At 41.2% G+C, this 17,768-nt stretch overlaps 1 protein-coding gene across 1 annotated transcript in view; it reads right to left on the reverse strand.

Annotated features, from left to right (window-relative positions):
* cntnap5a (contactin associated protein family member 5a) overlaps positions 1–17,768 on the reverse strand; it is an 85,821-nt gene that overhangs the window by 5,371 nt on the left and 62,682 nt on the right. The window contains exons 15-23 of the mRNA XM_020617101.1: positions 16,887–17,014; positions 14,855–15,025; positions 13,742–13,960; positions 10,713–10,946; positions 7,314–7,541; positions 5,157–5,290; positions 4,425–4,512; positions 4,050–4,250; positions 1,041–1,115 (exon numbers count right to left, since the gene is read on the reverse strand). Of these exons, the coding sequence (XP_020472757.1) occupies positions 1,041–1,115; positions 4,050–4,250; positions 4,425–4,512; positions 5,157–5,290; positions 7,314–7,541; positions 10,713–10,946; positions 13,742–13,960; positions 14,855–15,025; positions 16,887–17,014 (1,478 nt within the window). The remainder of the gene's footprint in view (positions 1–1,040; positions 1,116–4,049; positions 4,251–4,424; positions 4,513–5,156; positions 5,291–7,313; positions 7,542–10,712; positions 10,947–13,741; positions 13,961–14,854; positions 15,026–16,886; positions 17,015–17,768) is intronic.

Consider the following 17,768-nt stretch of genomic DNA (forward strand, 5'->3'; position numbering starts at 1 on the left):
CTAGGAACAGCTAAGATACTGTGCAGGACCCTCAAGCTCCCAGGCCTCTGGTAGAGGACCGGAGCTTGAGGGAAGGAATAAGACTGCCCCGATGTGGGGGGCGAGTGGGGTATTTTTAACCTACCTACCTACCTACCTACATATGTACAGGTCTCTATTTATTTTACTCTTATTTTTAAAATCTCTTCTCCTACTGTGACTTTCTTTATATCCGGTTATAGCATCACATTCGCAGATGCCAACACTTAACATGTTGAAAGTTATTTACTGTGATTTAATTTTCTGACAAACGATGCAGTTGGTAATGATTAGCCCGATTTGGACCTCTGTCCAAACTAGAGGTGAATCCCAGTTCCCTTATTTTATCATTCCTCAGATCCCACTCCTGCCAAAGGTTGTTCTGGTGCGTCACGATGAAGGGACGTCCCAAAGCTCTTATTTCTGCTCTGAGGAGCAAAGAGGCTGCGTGGAGGAGCCATAACCGAGGAAACACAAGTGCATTCTTTGCAGAGGTCTATTCCAGATTGACACACCTCTTTATATAAAATCAGTTTGTGGTTGGAGGCCTCACATAAGGAGGACGTGTCATGTCAGTTAAAATGTGCTTCCTCGTTTCCTCTCTCCTCACAGTTTCCCACTTTACCTGGGTGGGACTAAGACAAGTGAGGGAAACTATGGATCCAATTAGGGGAAGTGGGATTCACCTAAAATTCTGCATAGACACCAATTCATTCCTCAGGTTGGGTGTGATGTCAGATCAGCTTGGGACAAGGCTGTTGTCCACAGCAGTACAGTTCAACTTTAAGAGGAAGTAAAAATGCAAAGGTTCCCTGTTCAGAGAGCAGACAGAAATCCATTTCATCTGAAACCAATGTGGCAATGAAGGGATGGAAATGAGCTTCAGGTACGACTGAATTGTCAAGACAACAGAAGAAATAATAAAGACTAAGGGAAATGGAGAGAGTGACAAAAAAACAGCTGGGACTCATTTTCAATTAACCAAAGAAAAATAAGGCAGCAGAGGAGAGAGGAAGGCAGACCTGCTATCACAGCCAAATCCTTCTGGGTGCCACTGCCATGCTGCTCCTTATCTTTGTTGGCTGTCACGGCTTGATCTGGACCAACACAAAGGAGACACAGACAAACTCATTAAGGCTACATTCGTATAGGAGAGGCAGGTATGGTGTTACGATCTCTGGAATCTCTAGTCGCCACCTTAATTAGCGATTTGTAGTGCAATACTTTCACTGCTAAGCTCTAGCATTAAAAAGAGATATACTACACGCTATGGCAAGTTTGCTTTCAACATTTCTCCTACACTGCATAAACAGCAACATATCCATTTCCCCCTTCTCTACCTCTCTGGTTGCTTAGATGACATTTAAATGTCATCGACATCATCACATCTCATTATCTTCGATTTAAGTATAAATCCCGAATAGAGACGCACGGTCACTGAAAGCCAGGCAGAGTCCGGAGGGTGGTGATGGAGGAGGGTTAGCTGATGTGTGCTGACCCAGTTAACCCATGTCAAATGTCACAATGCATGTGGTGTGAGTGTGAATGAGTCTGGAAGGAAGTTGTCGGTGGCTGCATGTTGTACTGTAGCTTCACATAATGAGCTGTTTCATGCAACTGCCAAAACAAAGAAACAAAATATCCATGTTCCTGAGGAGGAGAGGATCTCAGGCAAGACAATTAGCAGTGCATCTTCAAAATATCCATCTTTAATCATTTCACATCTCTCTGAGACATTTTCTATCAGGGTTTCTATTATGTGTTTAGGATGTACAAATGGGAGACAAACTAAAGCGATCAGCAGAGCCTCGTCAGGGTCGTGTCTCCAGAGCAGCATCAGGTCTCCTCTGTCAGAGGGAGGAAATATCCTCCTTCCAAACCAGATCCCCTCACTGTGTCCAACCCACTGTGTCGTCTGCCAGTCAGTGACCTAGAGCTGCAGCCATGAGTCAGTTCACTGGTAGAAAACTAACCAGCAGCTATTTAGAACCAACAGTCACCAACATGTTCTGGTTCCACCTTCTTTAATGTGAGGAGCTGATGCTTTTCTTTGTCAGACATGAGAACCAGCTGAGTCTCTGTGGATCTCTTGGTTGGACACAACAAGAAGTGTGAAGACTTTCACTCTGGAAAGTCACAATGAGCATTTTTCCCTGTTATTGACATTCTATTAATAAAATGATCAATCAGATATTCTTAATTTATCACCCATTCAAATATTTACATTGGCCAGATGTAGTCACTGCCTTTGTTTACTATGATCAAGACTTTATGCTTGTTGCACCATGCTGCACTAAACTGTAACTGTGTACATCGTTATGCTGCAACAAAACAAATACATAGTTGTGCTCTCACACAAATTACAAAAAAGTGTGAAGACATTTGTGTTGCTGTTCTGTGATTGGTGGCAGCTCCATCAACAAAAATAAAACTGATGCATCTGTTCTGTCAGACAGGCGACTACAAACACAGCTGATGTGTCTGGATCAGACAGACTGCATTGGCTCAGTTCACAAGTGACTAGTTAAAAGTTTAAAGACAGGAGGTCGATTAGACGGATTGTTATGCTTTTAATTGATGTGTTCATTTTCACAAAGCCACAAAGACAAGTTGGTGTGTCAGCAACTGTTTTTGAGGCAAGTTTTCAGGAATCACTTTCACCCAGAACAGATCATCACAGTACATCATGCTGCTCAAAAGACAAGTCACTTTGGAGGATCAGGTCGACATGTGTAACAGTGTGGTCGGGGCTCGGTAGCATCTCATCGCATATGAATCCTTTCCACTCTCGTATCAAATCTCGTTAAGTTCAGCTTTTGTCATTTGCAAGTCATAAACAACAGCAGCTCAAAGATTCAGTTTACATCTGTGATCAGCTGCTGCTGGGCGAGAAGCCAGAAACAGGGTAGCAACTAAATTAATCAACATTAACACATGAAAATGAGATGAGCAATTGATTGCTGTGACACACAAACTACTACTTGATCCAAATAATAGAGGCTCTGTTTCAGAATCATGAATTTAATGAACTCTGATGTGCATCATCATGTATATACAAAGCTGAAGTGGGATTCTACTGTATTTAGCACATTATCCAACAGTTTCAGGGTTGCTGTTAAGGAATTAGTGTTAATTAGCTACAGCTGATATCATCTACTGCCTGGTCCTTTTAACTTGTGAAAGCCACCATCAGTGTCAGCTAGAAATAAGCAGTCTGAAAACTGGTCAACACTGGTCTTTGCTAGTAAAACTAATGACTGTGTTTGGTCAGAGATTTGTTGGCATCAGAGTTTAGCAGCAAACTGAACTCTAGACATTTTTAAAGAGCAGAATTTACAACTAGAAAGAAAAATCACATTAGAAGAGAGTGCCTTTGTGGATAAGTACCTGGTTTAACTGCTGTAGTAGATGTTGATTTGTATTAGAATGTGAAAGAAAGAACTCCAGGAACACGCTTCTTATTTTGAAAAGTGAAATAAATGCTGAATCAGAGTCACAGGTGGCATCACAGAACAGAAGCTCAGGTATTTTTTTGATTATTCTTTAAGTCTAGAAATGAAAATCTCCATAATTTCTCACAGCCCATGGTGGTGAAGTCTGCAAACACTGAATGACAAAATTCAGTTTCAAGATATTTAATGCACATAGACATAAAGAAAATCAGAAAGTCTGCTCCATAATTTCTCACAGCCCATGGCGGTGAAGTCTGCAAATACTGAATGACAAAATTCAGTTTAAAGATATTTAATGTGCATAGACATAAAGAAAATCAGAAAGTCTTTGCATTTAGAACCTGGAAAGAAAATATTTGACATATCTGGTGAATAAATAACTGGAAAAGTCAAGTGATTATCAAAATTGTGGACAACTCTTTGTCATCAGTGTGCTGGTTAGTTCGTCAGAAAACTACAGGCTTGGAAAAATCCTATAGTTTCCTCCATGGTTTGTGTATGAAGCAGTTGTGTGGTGCCTAGAGTTTGTTGTTCAGCCTGGAAATGTGAGCAAATTAAACAACAGAGTGTACGTTTTACCTTGCAGAGTGTGTGAGGTGGACTCTGCCAGTGCTCCACAATTTGACTGGACCAGTGGGCCACGAATGGTGACCAGTGAGCTTCCTCGATTGGTCAGCGCTGCCTTCAGGGGCGCCACATGATTGAACTGGACTGAGGACAGGCAGCCAATGAAACCTTTAGAAGCTGCTTGCATTACTTCCTCATTGAAGTTCTCCCTCTCTACAGAGAAACAAGCGATTGTGCATGTTTGATTTTTTTTTTTTTTTCTTTTGTAAGTCATGAATGACAAAGGAATGCTGACAGGAAGTGATGAATGTGTGGGACAGAAGCACTAACAGGGGGATGACATGGGAGGTTTTTTAGCACATTTCCAAACATGACGGGTTCACTTACTGGTGACTTTGCCCAATGTCAGGGATCTGATTAGGATCAGCTCTGCATCAGATGACAGCGTGTACTTTCTGTGGATGTCCTGGTCGATCTGGTTGAGTGGAGAGTAATCAAATAACAAGCCAATTACAAGAAATCCGAACCGAGGAAACACCAGCAGCTGCAGCACATTTCAATACATTATAGATTGAGAATTGTGTTCTCTGCAGCTTCATACAAAACTGTATCCACCACCCACAGTTAGCTTTCAAGCGATTCAGACCTTTCGCTCCTGCTCCACCACGCTGACTCAGATGCATCACTTAACTTGATGATCTGCGATTGTTTCTGCAGGATTTTGATTACGTCAACTGCTGTTTCTAAAATGCCTATAGTGCATCTGTAGACCAGCTGGTGACTCTCTCTGCTGTTACATGCTTGGACAGCAGGTAGAAAATTTTATTTTAGGATTTCTGTTGTATTGTAGATGGGTTTATTATTCTATTATTTAATTATTCATTTTGCAGTTATGTCAGTTACAATGTTGTAAAATAGATTTATTTTGTCTTTGGCAAAGATGTTCATTGCTATCAAAATAATTACTCAAGCCTCTGAGGGAGCTTTCAGTCACATCTAATGGTCTTCTTCAGCTAATTGAGCTTCCTCAGCTGCCATTACCCGTAAATGTGCAACTTTGGACAAGTGATAACTGACAGTCCTGGACATCACGGCAGACGTCATGTGTCCACTGCTCACCTGGACATAGAGGTTTTTGCCCACTCGGTGGATTCTGATTCGATGAAAACGTCCGTCTGCCAGGTTTCCGAGGGCAGGGCTGAACACATCCGGACTCCTGTCTGTCTGAAGGTGATACCAGATCTGCAAACTCCCTGGACACACACCATTAAAAGACATAGAGCTATCTTCTTTAAACGGATCTCTGCAGGAAGTCCCATCTGAGCTCTTAAGGATGATTTATTCATTACGGTGTTCAATACTAAAGTCCAGTGCACTACCTGCAACCTGTATTTTACATTAAACACAGTCTACTTTGATTTCAACTATGTGTACATTACATTATAATGCCAAATCGAAGCAGAGACGTGGCTGCTGGTTTATAAATAGATGCCTATATCTAAACTTCTTCAACTGCCTTTTGAAATACACAAATATTTGTCTCATAGCTCTTCACTCCTGCACTGAATAAGTCGATATGTGCTCAGTGTTTCTCCCACACACACACGTGCACAGTCGCCACCAGATCAAAGAGTCAGAAAGCTATGCATTGTCAAGTGGAGCTAGGTCAATATTACAATTCCCAGTCTGCAGCTGAAGGGCTCTGCATTGTGATTCATTTCAAATCCTGTGAGTGCTCCTATAGATGAAGGTCAGTGTGGATGAAGCGACTCCTCTGCCCTTTGATGTTTACAGACCCGAGAAATGTGGTTGTTCAGATTTAACATAAGAGCATATTCGGACACTGACTCAGACTAACAACTGCACATGGGTGTCACTTAATATGATGCCCCAGCATCTGGATACAGCTTAAGAGTGTGCAGCCTAAATCTTTAAGGCATTTCATGTGTCAGAGGCTGTAACTGCTGAGGCACTGTATTGACAGCAAGAATGGCCCTGCAGCAAGTGTCACAAATATGAAGCCCTTTTCTAAAAGTTACTCCAGATTTAGAGTTGCATTTTTTAACATTTTTTTTGTTGAATGATGTGAGGTGTGTCAAATGTTTTCCTGTGGATACACGAGGGCCTTCATTTTGCCTAAGGACTGACTGTGAGACTTCCAATGAAGATGCAGAGGAGGAACAGTGCTGGCCTGTTCACTGTCAGCTTCATTTTGTGTTCTGCTCCTCTCCTGTCAGCATTAATCATACATACAGTACATATATATATTTATATGAAAGAATGTGCTAAACCTCAGATTTGTGTTTCACTGCCAGGAAAGCAAACTCTCTTAAAGCATGTAATAATTCTACATCACACGGTAACAGTGTAAGAGAATGAAATGCATATGTAAGTTAAAAGTTACAAGTTCAAACCAGGTGCAACTTTGTTTGGATTTTCTCCCATTACAGTGCTGCTGATGCTCGATCATGTGACGTCAGGTTTATCTCTGTTTATTTTTAGTAAGTCATAGTGAAACAGAACTAAAATCAAGTAAACAAAATGACGACATCTGGCTACTTCTATTAGGTATTCTGCCATTACTTATACATCATCCCACTCATTACATACTTACTAAGGAGTGGAAATAAAAGACCATGAACTAACCAGCTAGCTTGTTAGCTTAGCATGTTGCTAACAGAACAGTATTCACATAGTTTTTTCAAAAAACACATCTGTGCCATCGGCTCACATAGTTCTATGCAAACCATATCTCTGTTGACAGCAGAGGTTAAATTCAGCTGAATGGTTCAATGCCCCTGATAAGCTTCGATAGCGTCATCTATTGGGACCTCTCTAGCTCTGTGGTCCCTTAAAGGTCAGCCCTGTCACCGCAGCTTGTTATTGGCCAGTGACATTGTACTGCAATTGCACTGATTCCACAGTGAGATTCAGGGCATGTTTTGCATGTCATACCCTTCCCTTCTCTCTATCCTGTCTCTCTACACTGTGACTGTAAAGTTCATCTTAAAAGGGAAAGAAACTAAAATTCTACATAATTGAACCTGTAAGGTAAAAACAGTTACATTTGTTTTTAGTCACTGAGCTACTTAGCTGAAAAAGAAATTTGGTTCCATGATTGTTCACCCCGTGTACTAGATTAAAACCTTCAAAATAAAGCAATGATTTGACATCACCCTCTGCTAACAATGCAGCTGCTAAATGACCATTTTCCCATAAACAATTACTGTGTTTATGTCTTCGAGATATATGTGTCAGTGTAAAACCTGCATGTACCATTCTTGGCCAGGATGACAGCGATGTACTGCTGACTGAATGTGCTGACTGTCAGCAGCATGGCCGGCCTCTGGGAGGTGACGAAGCTGAAGGCGACGTCCTCTCTGGCCCTGCTGCTGCTCTCTGTGGAAACGCCGGTGGCCTGTGAGCTTCTGTTCTGCATCACTGAGAAGGGCTCCTGGAAGGTGTAGGTCACCGAGGACTCTCTGTCGAAGGACACCGACACCTCTGCACATGCAGGAACACAGATGGAGGAGGTCTCAGTGCAGTAGGCATTGTTACGGCTCTTTTTGAAACAAGATTAGAAGACTAAAACCTAGCTCACAGCCGGTAGATGCTGCTACTGTACGTCTCATAATGTGAAAGGATTAGACACAAACTCAGGGTGAGGTGAACAACGTAGATTGAGTCATGCGTACAGTGAAAGCGAAGGACATGTGGTCATTTAAAATCGCATTAATGAATAGTTTTGATTTAAACATTGATCTTGCAATGTTATTTCGCCATGTCTCATTACTCAGTACAAGTCTACTGCCATAAAGCGCTGTGTCTATGTTCATTCTTTTATGCAAAGCAGTGATCAAGGTGAGTGCAGTGTAACTGCTTTGTTAGATGTCTGTAACTGAAAAGGAGAGGGCTACAGAGAGTCTTCCTTTAACCTTTTTAATGTTGTCTTCAACCATCAACAAACTCCACTGCTGTTGGAAACCTAAAACACAAGCAACCCATCACAGTTTATGCTCTTCCCTGTGTGGCGTCTCTGTCCCTGCCTGAGCCCCAGTGTGTAGATAGGTTTTTGAGGCACACATCAGCCAGACACAAAGCAGCAGTAGGTACAGCGCAACCCTTTAACAAAGAGGCATAAATGTAGCTTTAGTGTCTGTCTTCCAGAGCAAGGCTGCCCCAAAACATGTTACAATAGCTCATGTTATCTATGGTGTTTTCATCTTTTGAGGCAATTTATCAGACTTCCCCCAGCTCCGTCTGAAGCCACAAAAGGCTCTACACAGCTTTTTTCCACATATCCAGTAGCACACCCCAAGACCTGTGAAAAGAGTTTGATGTGTAAAATTGGTGCAGTTCTCCTGCAAGACATCCTGTCCTCCCAGGCAATCGTATCATCATGAAACAGCACCGAGCCTGGAAAGAAGATAAGCTCCAGGAACAAAGTCCTTCCCCTTGCTGTTGCTACTTAACCCCCGTAGTGGAGGGGTTTAAAAAAGATCGAAATATTTATTTATTTATTTTTTCAAAATTCTAGAGCACACCAGGAATGTCTGGATAGTTTTCTTTATTTAGTTTGCACACATAGTTAAAAGCTTGCAGACAACACGTTTCGCACTGCAGCTTCCTCAGGCTCGCTCATTTTGGAATCTCCAACAGCAATGGCGCCCCCAAGGGGATGCTGGGAGGGCCACGGCTAACCTGAAGTGATGGGTGCCAGTCAATTTAATTCTTTGCAGTGCAAGCCTTAAAAAAAAAAATCCTTCATTTAAGACAAAACATTTGAGTAGAATTTTGAAGGGAGAATTCTCAAGAAAGGAAAATATTTTTGTAGATGATTTTTAAATAAAACTATTGAAATGGAAGGTCGTGTTAGTTGTTATTAAACTGTATAAAGCATAAAAGAAATCAATTAAATCATCACAGAAACTGAATATGAAATCTGATGTGCCTTGCAATTGCATCGGAACATGAGGTCAAACATCCATAATTCATTATTTTATTCTACAGAATACAAAAACAAGAATAAAGCCACTTCTAGAATATTTATCCACCTAGGGTCTTGACATTGGAAATACAATTTAAATTCAAGTCTATGCTTCAAAAAACTGAAGACAGTTGCAAATACTGGACATAAATAAAACCTGTATCAGCTAAGAATGTTTAAGCAACCCACACACTTTGTTATTTTTGATGATGCATTCAAACTCGAACTGATAATTAATAATTCCTTGGCTGATCTCATGTGACTATCATAATCTGATCATGTTCACATGAGATCAGTCAAGGAATTAAACAGCAGTTTCTTTGACACTAAAATACAGTATGTTTTTAGTGACCCACCCAAAGATTTTCACTGACCCCGTTTTCAATGTGCATTTTAAGCGTTTGGTGTACGTCATGTGACTACTAACCAACCACTGGCTACTGAGTTATCAGAACACACACATATTAGACATTATAAAATGAGTGAGCCTGGGGAAGCTGCAATGTGAAACTTGTACTTCTGTGTGCAAACCAAATAAAGAAGACCATCTAGATATCCCTGGGGTGCACTGGAATTTTGAATTTGGAGTCCTGCCTCCCGCGACACCCAGTTGGATGTATGATCAGTCTACACCGTCTCCAGCTGTGCACAGGATTATTATAGCTTCTATATTTAAAACACTACTGGCATGTGATTTTGTGAACACATACACAAAAGCAAACACACTAAAGCACATAATTAAACTTCAATTCAAGCTGAAAACAATGACAGATGACAGTCACAAGCTAGTGAGAGAATCACATGCACAAAGAGGTTCACTTGAACACTGCAGTGATTCAAGTGTCGTCGATGCCTCTCACACCACCGTCGCCTCAACTGAGAGGTAAAACTCCCTTGCCAAGCCAGCTGGACAACCAAATTCGTAATTCCTGAAGTTAATGGAGGGAGGACAGGATGGAAGCCACAGTATGCCAACGTACCATTACACAACACGTCGACAGTGACGGTGTCCTGAGTATTTTCAACACCAAGTCAAACCCTGAACATCATACTCTGCCATCATACTCTCATGCATCTGAAAGCATTTATCTAAGAACTGTGGATTACTCCTGATGGTCTGGGAGGTTTGGACGTGGATCAAAGGAAGAGTCTATAACTGACAACCCACTGTGACTCTGCACCACCATAACACAACTAACTTTAAGGTCCAAGTTGTAATAAACCAAAAATATATTTGCACAGCAGTGGGATTAGCTGTATCCTGGCATGGGTGCCACTTTGGTATTTGACAAACTGAGCAAGGGATACAGTGTAAACAGTGCAGTGTGGCTGGCCATATTTGCAGCCAGACTTTTCATCTCCTTTCCTTCAGAATGTGTCTTCAAACAATTTCTCTTTCCATATATGTGGCTGTTTGCTCAGCCTACTGCTCTTCTATCTCAGGGTGTTAGTGAGTTTCTCTGTTCTGTGCTCACATACTGCAGGAGATAATTTGGTCTAATGCATTTTAAATGTTCTTCGAGTCTGGAGTCAGGACAAGTATTAATTGCCTTGTGCATTACTTGCATTTTTATTGCCACGCTGTAATGGAATAACCTTGGCAATGATCGATTGTTTGTTACAATCAACATTAATCTGTAAAGAGAATCACATAAAGTGCAGCTTTTGTTTAAATTGACCCGGCTCACCTTGGTTACAGGTGGCTCCTCCGTAGGCAGACTGGGAGCAGTCACACACGTAGCCGTTGCTCTTTTCAATACACCTCCCTCTGTTGTGGCAGGGGGAGCGCCTGCGGTAGCCGGGACAGCCAGAGCTCACCCCCGGCGTCATCTTGGCTCTTTCCTCCAGGTCAAAGCTCACACCGTTGATGGTCAGAGTCCTGATGCAGCCCAGGAAACCTCTCTGCTGGGAAGCTGTTCCCCCTGGGAAGAGGATGGGCTTTAGTCACATCTAATACTCACTGGCTGTGCTAAAAGCATCTTTGATGACTTACAACTACGATTCCCTTTAAGGCTGATGGGGATTTACGACAAGCATTTACTCAGTTCCAGTGTGCATCTAGGGCAAATCTGCAGGCACTTAAGCATGTGAAACCTCATTAGGACTAAATATACAGTGTAATGGACTAGACCGGTTTCAAAAGGCATCACTGTGACGTGCACATAGGAAACAAATGCTTGTAACAGCTGTTTGAGAAAATGTATCACATTGTTGTGCCTATAATTCATCAAGAAAAAGCCAAAGGTTGGTATAATAATAAAAAGATGAAACTCTGACTTCAATAGGTTTCAACAGATTTAACACATCTTAAATTTCCTGAGCTAAACGAAGAAATAACTTTCAAACTATTAATGATATCAATGTGATTATAAATGCCAGCTAGAGGTTTTTGTGGTCATGCATGTCAAACCAACATGGGAGTATTCATTTTAGGTGTAATGGTATTATGGGGACAGTGAGTGGTTTGCACACTCTCAGAGCTGTCTAGTTAATATTCATAATGTCCATGTCTACAAAATAAAAAAAACAAAACCATTTTGATCAGGTTTTGCTTTTTTTAAATGTTCCCTAATGAATGAAGAGATGATGCACAGACCTTTGTGGCCTGCTGTTCCACACAAGCAATCAGTTTTAAAATACTGGCCTTTATAACCATTATAATCACACATGCATATTAACTTTGTTTTCTACTATAATGGATGAGTCCTTTCATAAAATAACACCTTTATATCATCTTACACAGGATTTTTACTTCCATTTATATTCCATTCCTCTGCTAAATTATTTCTTCAAGTAAATGATCCATTAGGAGCGTGAACTCAGGTCTAAACTGGGGAAACATGAAAAAAGCCACTCTCTGGTATCTCTTTCTCTTCCAGAGAGCTGGTTTATTATTAAAGTGACACATTAAAATATCAGAGGGGGAAAGGCTGCCGCAGGAATATGACCAGAGCAATAATGAAAAAACAATGAAACAGTAGCTTAAAGGTTAGGTTTGTATTTTTAAGTCTATATTCAGTGCAGGACGTGAACCTTTAAAGAGATACGTTAGCTGTAATGACGCTTCCTCTACACACTGGCTGTGAACAGATACTTTTGTAGTGTGACTACATTGTAAGAAGTAGAGGTCAGAATCTACATTGTATGTTCTTTGCAGAAATGCACATTAAAGTACCACTAATGCTATCATGTATTCCCATTTTATTTTTAATGATTTCCTTAATTAGCATAGAGACACAGGACTCTCCTGGATATAACGATCCCACAGATGGTAACAAATAAAAAGTCAAAGATGAATACATGACTGGCCTCCTGCAGGATGACAGAGCCCCCACCCACAGGACTGAATGTGTGATGAGTATGAATGTGATGTGACTCATCTGTGATCTTCACAGTCACCAAGTCTCAGGCCAGTTGAACGGCTATGGGAGATGTTGGAGCCACGTGTTAGACGGTGTCTCCACCACCATCCTCTAAACACCACATGAGGGAATCTGTTGGAAGAACGGTGTTCATCCTCCAGTAGAGTTCAGAGACTTGGGGAGTCGAGATGCACTGAAGCTGTTCGGGTGGCCTGGCATCTTACCGAGACACTTTATGTTGGGGTTTCCTTGAATTTGTCACTTGTCTGTATTTGTTTATGTTTAATTAATTCAGGTTCGTTGCTGAGAAATCATGATTTGTTCAGCATGGTGGTCAGGTCTAAAAACAACAATACCCATGAGCCTGGGTCGCCATTTGCATCAGAGCAGCAGCAAACTGAAAACACTTTATACTTGAGAACAAAACACTGTTGCATTTGATGACTTCACCCACAACCGGAATATAAAACCGAATGGTTTTTTTTTTTTTTTTTTTTTTTTTTTGCTGCAGATTGTGTCTTCAGCCCCCAAAACCCTCTCCTGTATCTTCCACCCACCATTTACCTTGATGTTTTTTATGTTAACAGATTTCTACCTGTTTCTAGCGGATCTTTTATAACAGTTGTTCTTTGGGCAGATAATTTGGCCTGGAGAGTTTCATGCTGATTAAAGCTTTAACTGTGAGTCTAACAGTGTCTATGGGAAAAAGGAATCAGGTTTTTACTTCTGGAACAAGGGGCTCCCAAAATAGCTCCTCTCACTTTCACAATCAAAGTACATACGTATGGCTTGTGAGCATTGTCTTGACTGACTTGAAAAATCCAAACTTCTCTGTTAAAGCTGAACCAATTGATATTTTTATAGTAGTGACAGACAAAATGACTACAGTATGTGCAATGTGGAAGGCATCAGCCTGAGTGAGAAGCCCACAGAGAATTATCACCCGACTCTGCAGCTCAGCTCTGCAAAGGCTTTTACTGTCTTTCAGATCATCACTTTGGTTTTAACTGCCCACACATTTACTGTTTTGCTTCACTCTCATCAGACTCATTCCAATCTGACCTCAGTAAATAAAAAAACTCTGATAAACCTACTTTACAGCACTTCCCCAGCACCAAACTGCCACTGTGTTCACCAGCTAGCTAAAAATAGTGGAGCATTTAACAGCTAAAGAGCCTGATTTTCCCCTCAGGAGTTGATGGAGACCAAAACAGAGTTAAAGCAGAAGACCAGAAACAGTGTCAGTTTGTTTGGAGTCTCACTAGACCCTCCAGGCTGAAAAGACATTAGGCAGAGTAGCTTTAAATAAACCCCTGTCTCTGGTGGGGGTGCACTGAGCCTGATGAAAAGCCTACCTATGAAGAGCTGGCTGCTGAGCCGTAAGCGGAGGTGTCCGTCAGCTGGAGCTTCCAGGAAGCGGAGGGGAAGCTGGTCGACCTGTAGGGAGGCCTCCTTCACATTGCGCTCTGCCCTCACGTAGTGCCATTGTCTGTCATTCAGGGGGAGGTGAGACTTCACGGACAGGACCGTCGGACCGTTTCCCACATCAAAGGAGAAAGTCACCACTGAGGGAGCTGGGAGGTCAGTGTGTAAAACACACACACACACGTTACAGTCATTGCAGACTGAATGTGATATGAGATTTTTTTTTTTATGTTCGTCCTCCCTTTCTGATGCAATCTGATACAATGCTGCTGGGACCTGAATAGATTTATGAGGGGGCTCAGCTGACAGCTCGTCAATATTTCACAATGCTTCTGATGCTGCACTAGTACATAATGGCTCCAAATACTCAAAGAACTCCTCTCTTTGTTTTGTGAACAAAACACACTGTAATCAGCAATTGCACATCTTTTTAACAGCTGTAATAAATAAAAGAACCCACTGCTGCTTGAACTACCTCTCCAGGCAGTGGAAATGGGCTCCATGCTTATTAAACATGCTGTTTGGCAAGTGCAAGCGCATGTCCTTTAATTGTTTAATGCAACCCAAAAGCCCCCAAACTATAGCGCATTATATTGGTGCTCAAGTCAGCCAGCATAAAATAGTATCTATATACATATACACACATATATATATATCTTATTTGCAGCTTTATATCAGCTTTTTGTGTTACAGTAAATCTACAAGGCAGCATAATTAAGTCTTGCGTCTTCATCCATCCCAGGACTTCAGCTTCACTACATGTGTAATAAGGAAATGCTTTTAACATCTCCTACAACAGCATGACATCGGTGCTGACTGTGTCATTAGGATTGCATCATGCTGTGCAGACCTGACAGCCTGCTTCTTGAGGAAATTAAACTGTCAGCTACAGTACAGATGCCACATCCATCTGAGGAAAACTAAAAAAAACATCACTGACTGCTCTTGTAGGTGTTCTTTATATATGGCTACTCTTCTTCTCAACCTGCGTGTCCTTGTCATGTACTTTCTGCATGCTGTGATTATTCTGAACGCTGACTCACAGCTGAGCTCCACTCTGATGAAGTCCTTGAGGCCCAGGTTCTCGAGAAACACTCCAGAAGGAGCGCTGGTCTTGAAGTAGAAGGAGATATCCGAGGCGAGCTCGGCCTGTAGGGTGGGAAAGTAGAGGTAGGAGGATTCCTGGTAGAAAGAGGCTGCATTCCATAGAGACTCTGAAAGAAGAGGAGAGAAAGGAAGGCAGTAGTAGAAGGAAAGTAAAAATATGGAGTTAACACTTCAGACTGAGGGCATGTAGCAAACAAGGTGAGCATCATTTGTCTGAACTGCCTTCTTGTTTCCTTCACATTTGCAACAACAAAATACCAGAAATGACATCAGACCTGTCGCCAGTATTTCAAACTGTGATCTATGCTGTCAAACTTCACACAGTTTGTACACCCACTGTCTGTCTCAACCTCCCCCTGAGAGGTTTTATGATGGCATTTAAATTTAATTTAACCAAGGAAGATAGGCCCTTTTTTTTTCAAGGGCATCCTGGCAAAACAGCGGTACAATAGTTAGACACCTACAATGCAAAAATACAATATATAAACCTAACATTATCCAACAATAGCATATTAAACCACAACCAACATAGAAAAAAACTGTATAAAACACAATTACAGCTGACAAAAAGTGTGGACAGTAGGTCGGGCCATGAGGACATGGGGGATATTCGACTGTGACAATCCTGAACTTCAAAATGTACCGTACTGTCTCTGAGTTGATGACTGTGAAGCAGCTCAGACATCACAGAATTAAAAATGTACTCACTGGAAAACTAAACGTTGATGTTATACTTCAATTCCACAGGCTAATTAATTTGTGATCATTGTAATTAAGGAACTTTAATCACCTTAGGTAAAAAAGCCTCCCAAATCAAAAAATACTGTTGTTTTTTAAGAAGTATAAATGAATTTAGCTTAGAAAAATGTTCTGCAATCCATACAAACATTTATCTGCGGTGACATTAGTAAGGCAAATATTTACTATTTAACAGCAGATGGTTGGTTACAAGCAGAGCAGCAAACCACCTGCAGGTTTTAATATATTTATTTAGTGGTAAATCTCATATAAGGTTTTAAATGGCTATTAATATATCAGGATTTATAGCCATTTATCTTAAAATATCGGTTTAAATTTAGAGAAAAATCTTTGGCCATCTGACAGAAAATGGCCCTAACACAGATCAAATCCTTGCCCTTGGTTTTAAGCATTTTAACCATGTGAGCCAACAAGCAGCACTGTTTCTTTTGTAGCTAACATAATGATTTCCACCCAGAGCCAGGTTTTCAATGAGCTGCAGCACATTAAATATTTCAGAGAGGTAATTGTCGTGGGATGCTGTGACACCAGGGTTAAAGTATGACAGTGTCTGAGAGTTTCTCATCAAAGAAACGCTGGACTATCTGCAGGGAATCATAATGTTTTGTTCCATTTACAACTATAATGTTCATGTATTTGTTGTGTGCAGGCTCTAAGAATGTCTCATAATGTGCCAAAATTGTGTATTGTAGGCGTGTCTCCTACATAAATGTATAAATGGCACCCATAATTCAGCCTGACATACAGTATTTAATGTCCTTAGAAAACCTTCATATCTCAAATTTCAAATAAAGCCATGTGGGTCTGAACTATGTTTGACTGCAGACATGCTGTCCTGGGCCTCTGCTCACTCCGGGACATGAAGCAGTAAACATCTACTGTCTCTTTCATGTTCTGGTGTTTCTGTCCAGCTCTGCCTCCTCCCGAGCTCCCCTCCATTCTGGCACCCCTGCCTGGCTGCACTACACAAGTTTGTAAAGAAAAACCCACAGTGCTGTAGTGTTCAGCGAATTTTTAGAGGTTATAGTTGAAACAGACAGTGTCAGACTTATAATGGAACAGATGAGGCTTAACTCTCCATCCACAGATAAACACAAAAGGACCAGGCATAAAAACATCATCTGAACATGGTTTGTCTCTGATCGCCACTAATCCTCCATCTGCAGCCAAATCTGGCACAGTAGCTTCAACATTGAGGTGATCACCTACTGTCTCCATAACAACGCAGAGGCCCGATGCTGTAGACGGCCTGCGAGCCTGTTCTGTTGGTGTCTCCGATCACTATCTGGCTCACTGGTAGGTGGTCTTTATAGGAGAGCATTCCCGTGTCATTAGCCCTGTGACCGACAAAAAAAGAAACAAATAAAGAGCCTCACCGAGCCCTTGGGGCTGGATGCCATTATGGGGGTTCAGATAAAGGCATCCATTCTTCTACATTAGCACAGAACTCAGAGTAAACACATTAAAAAGGGAGCAATTTATCACAGTGCAGACAACTGCCTCTGGAAATATGCAAACTGAGCTGAATCCGGAGAAGCTTTGCAGTGGATTAACACACAGAACGCAAAGAGATTCAGAATGTCTAAAACTGTAACGCAGCCTTTGTTTATTCATTCCACTGCTCGGAAATTCTGATTAGTTTGATCATAATTGTAATATTATGTATGAGCTGTAATTAATGATTGTGGAGCACATGCTGGTGTATGGAGCCATCCACAGACTTTCCAAAAAAACATAATGAGCTCCAAACTGGAGAAATAACATAAATGATATACAGTGGGGCATATTTGATACACTGCCAATTTTCCAAGTTTCCCCACTTACAAAGAATGGACAGATCTGTAATTTTCATCGTAGGTACACCTCAACTGTGAGAGACAGAATCTACAAAAAAATTCCAGTAAATCACATTGTTAGATTTTTAAATAATTTATTTCCATTTTATTGCATGAAATAAGTATTTGATAGAATAGAAAAATAGAACTTAATATTTGGTACCAAAACCTTTGTTTACAATTACAGAGGTCAGACGTTTCCTGTAGTTCTTGACCAGGTTTGCACACACTGCAGCAGGGATTTTGGCCCACTCCT

This window comes from Monopterus albus, unplaced genomic scaffold (genome assembly GCF_001952655.1).
Source record: "Monopterus albus unplaced genomic scaffold, M_albus_1.0 scaffold185.1, whole genome shotgun sequence".
NCBI lineage: Eukaryota > Metazoa > Chordata > Actinopteri > Synbranchiformes > Synbranchidae > Monopterus > Monopterus albus.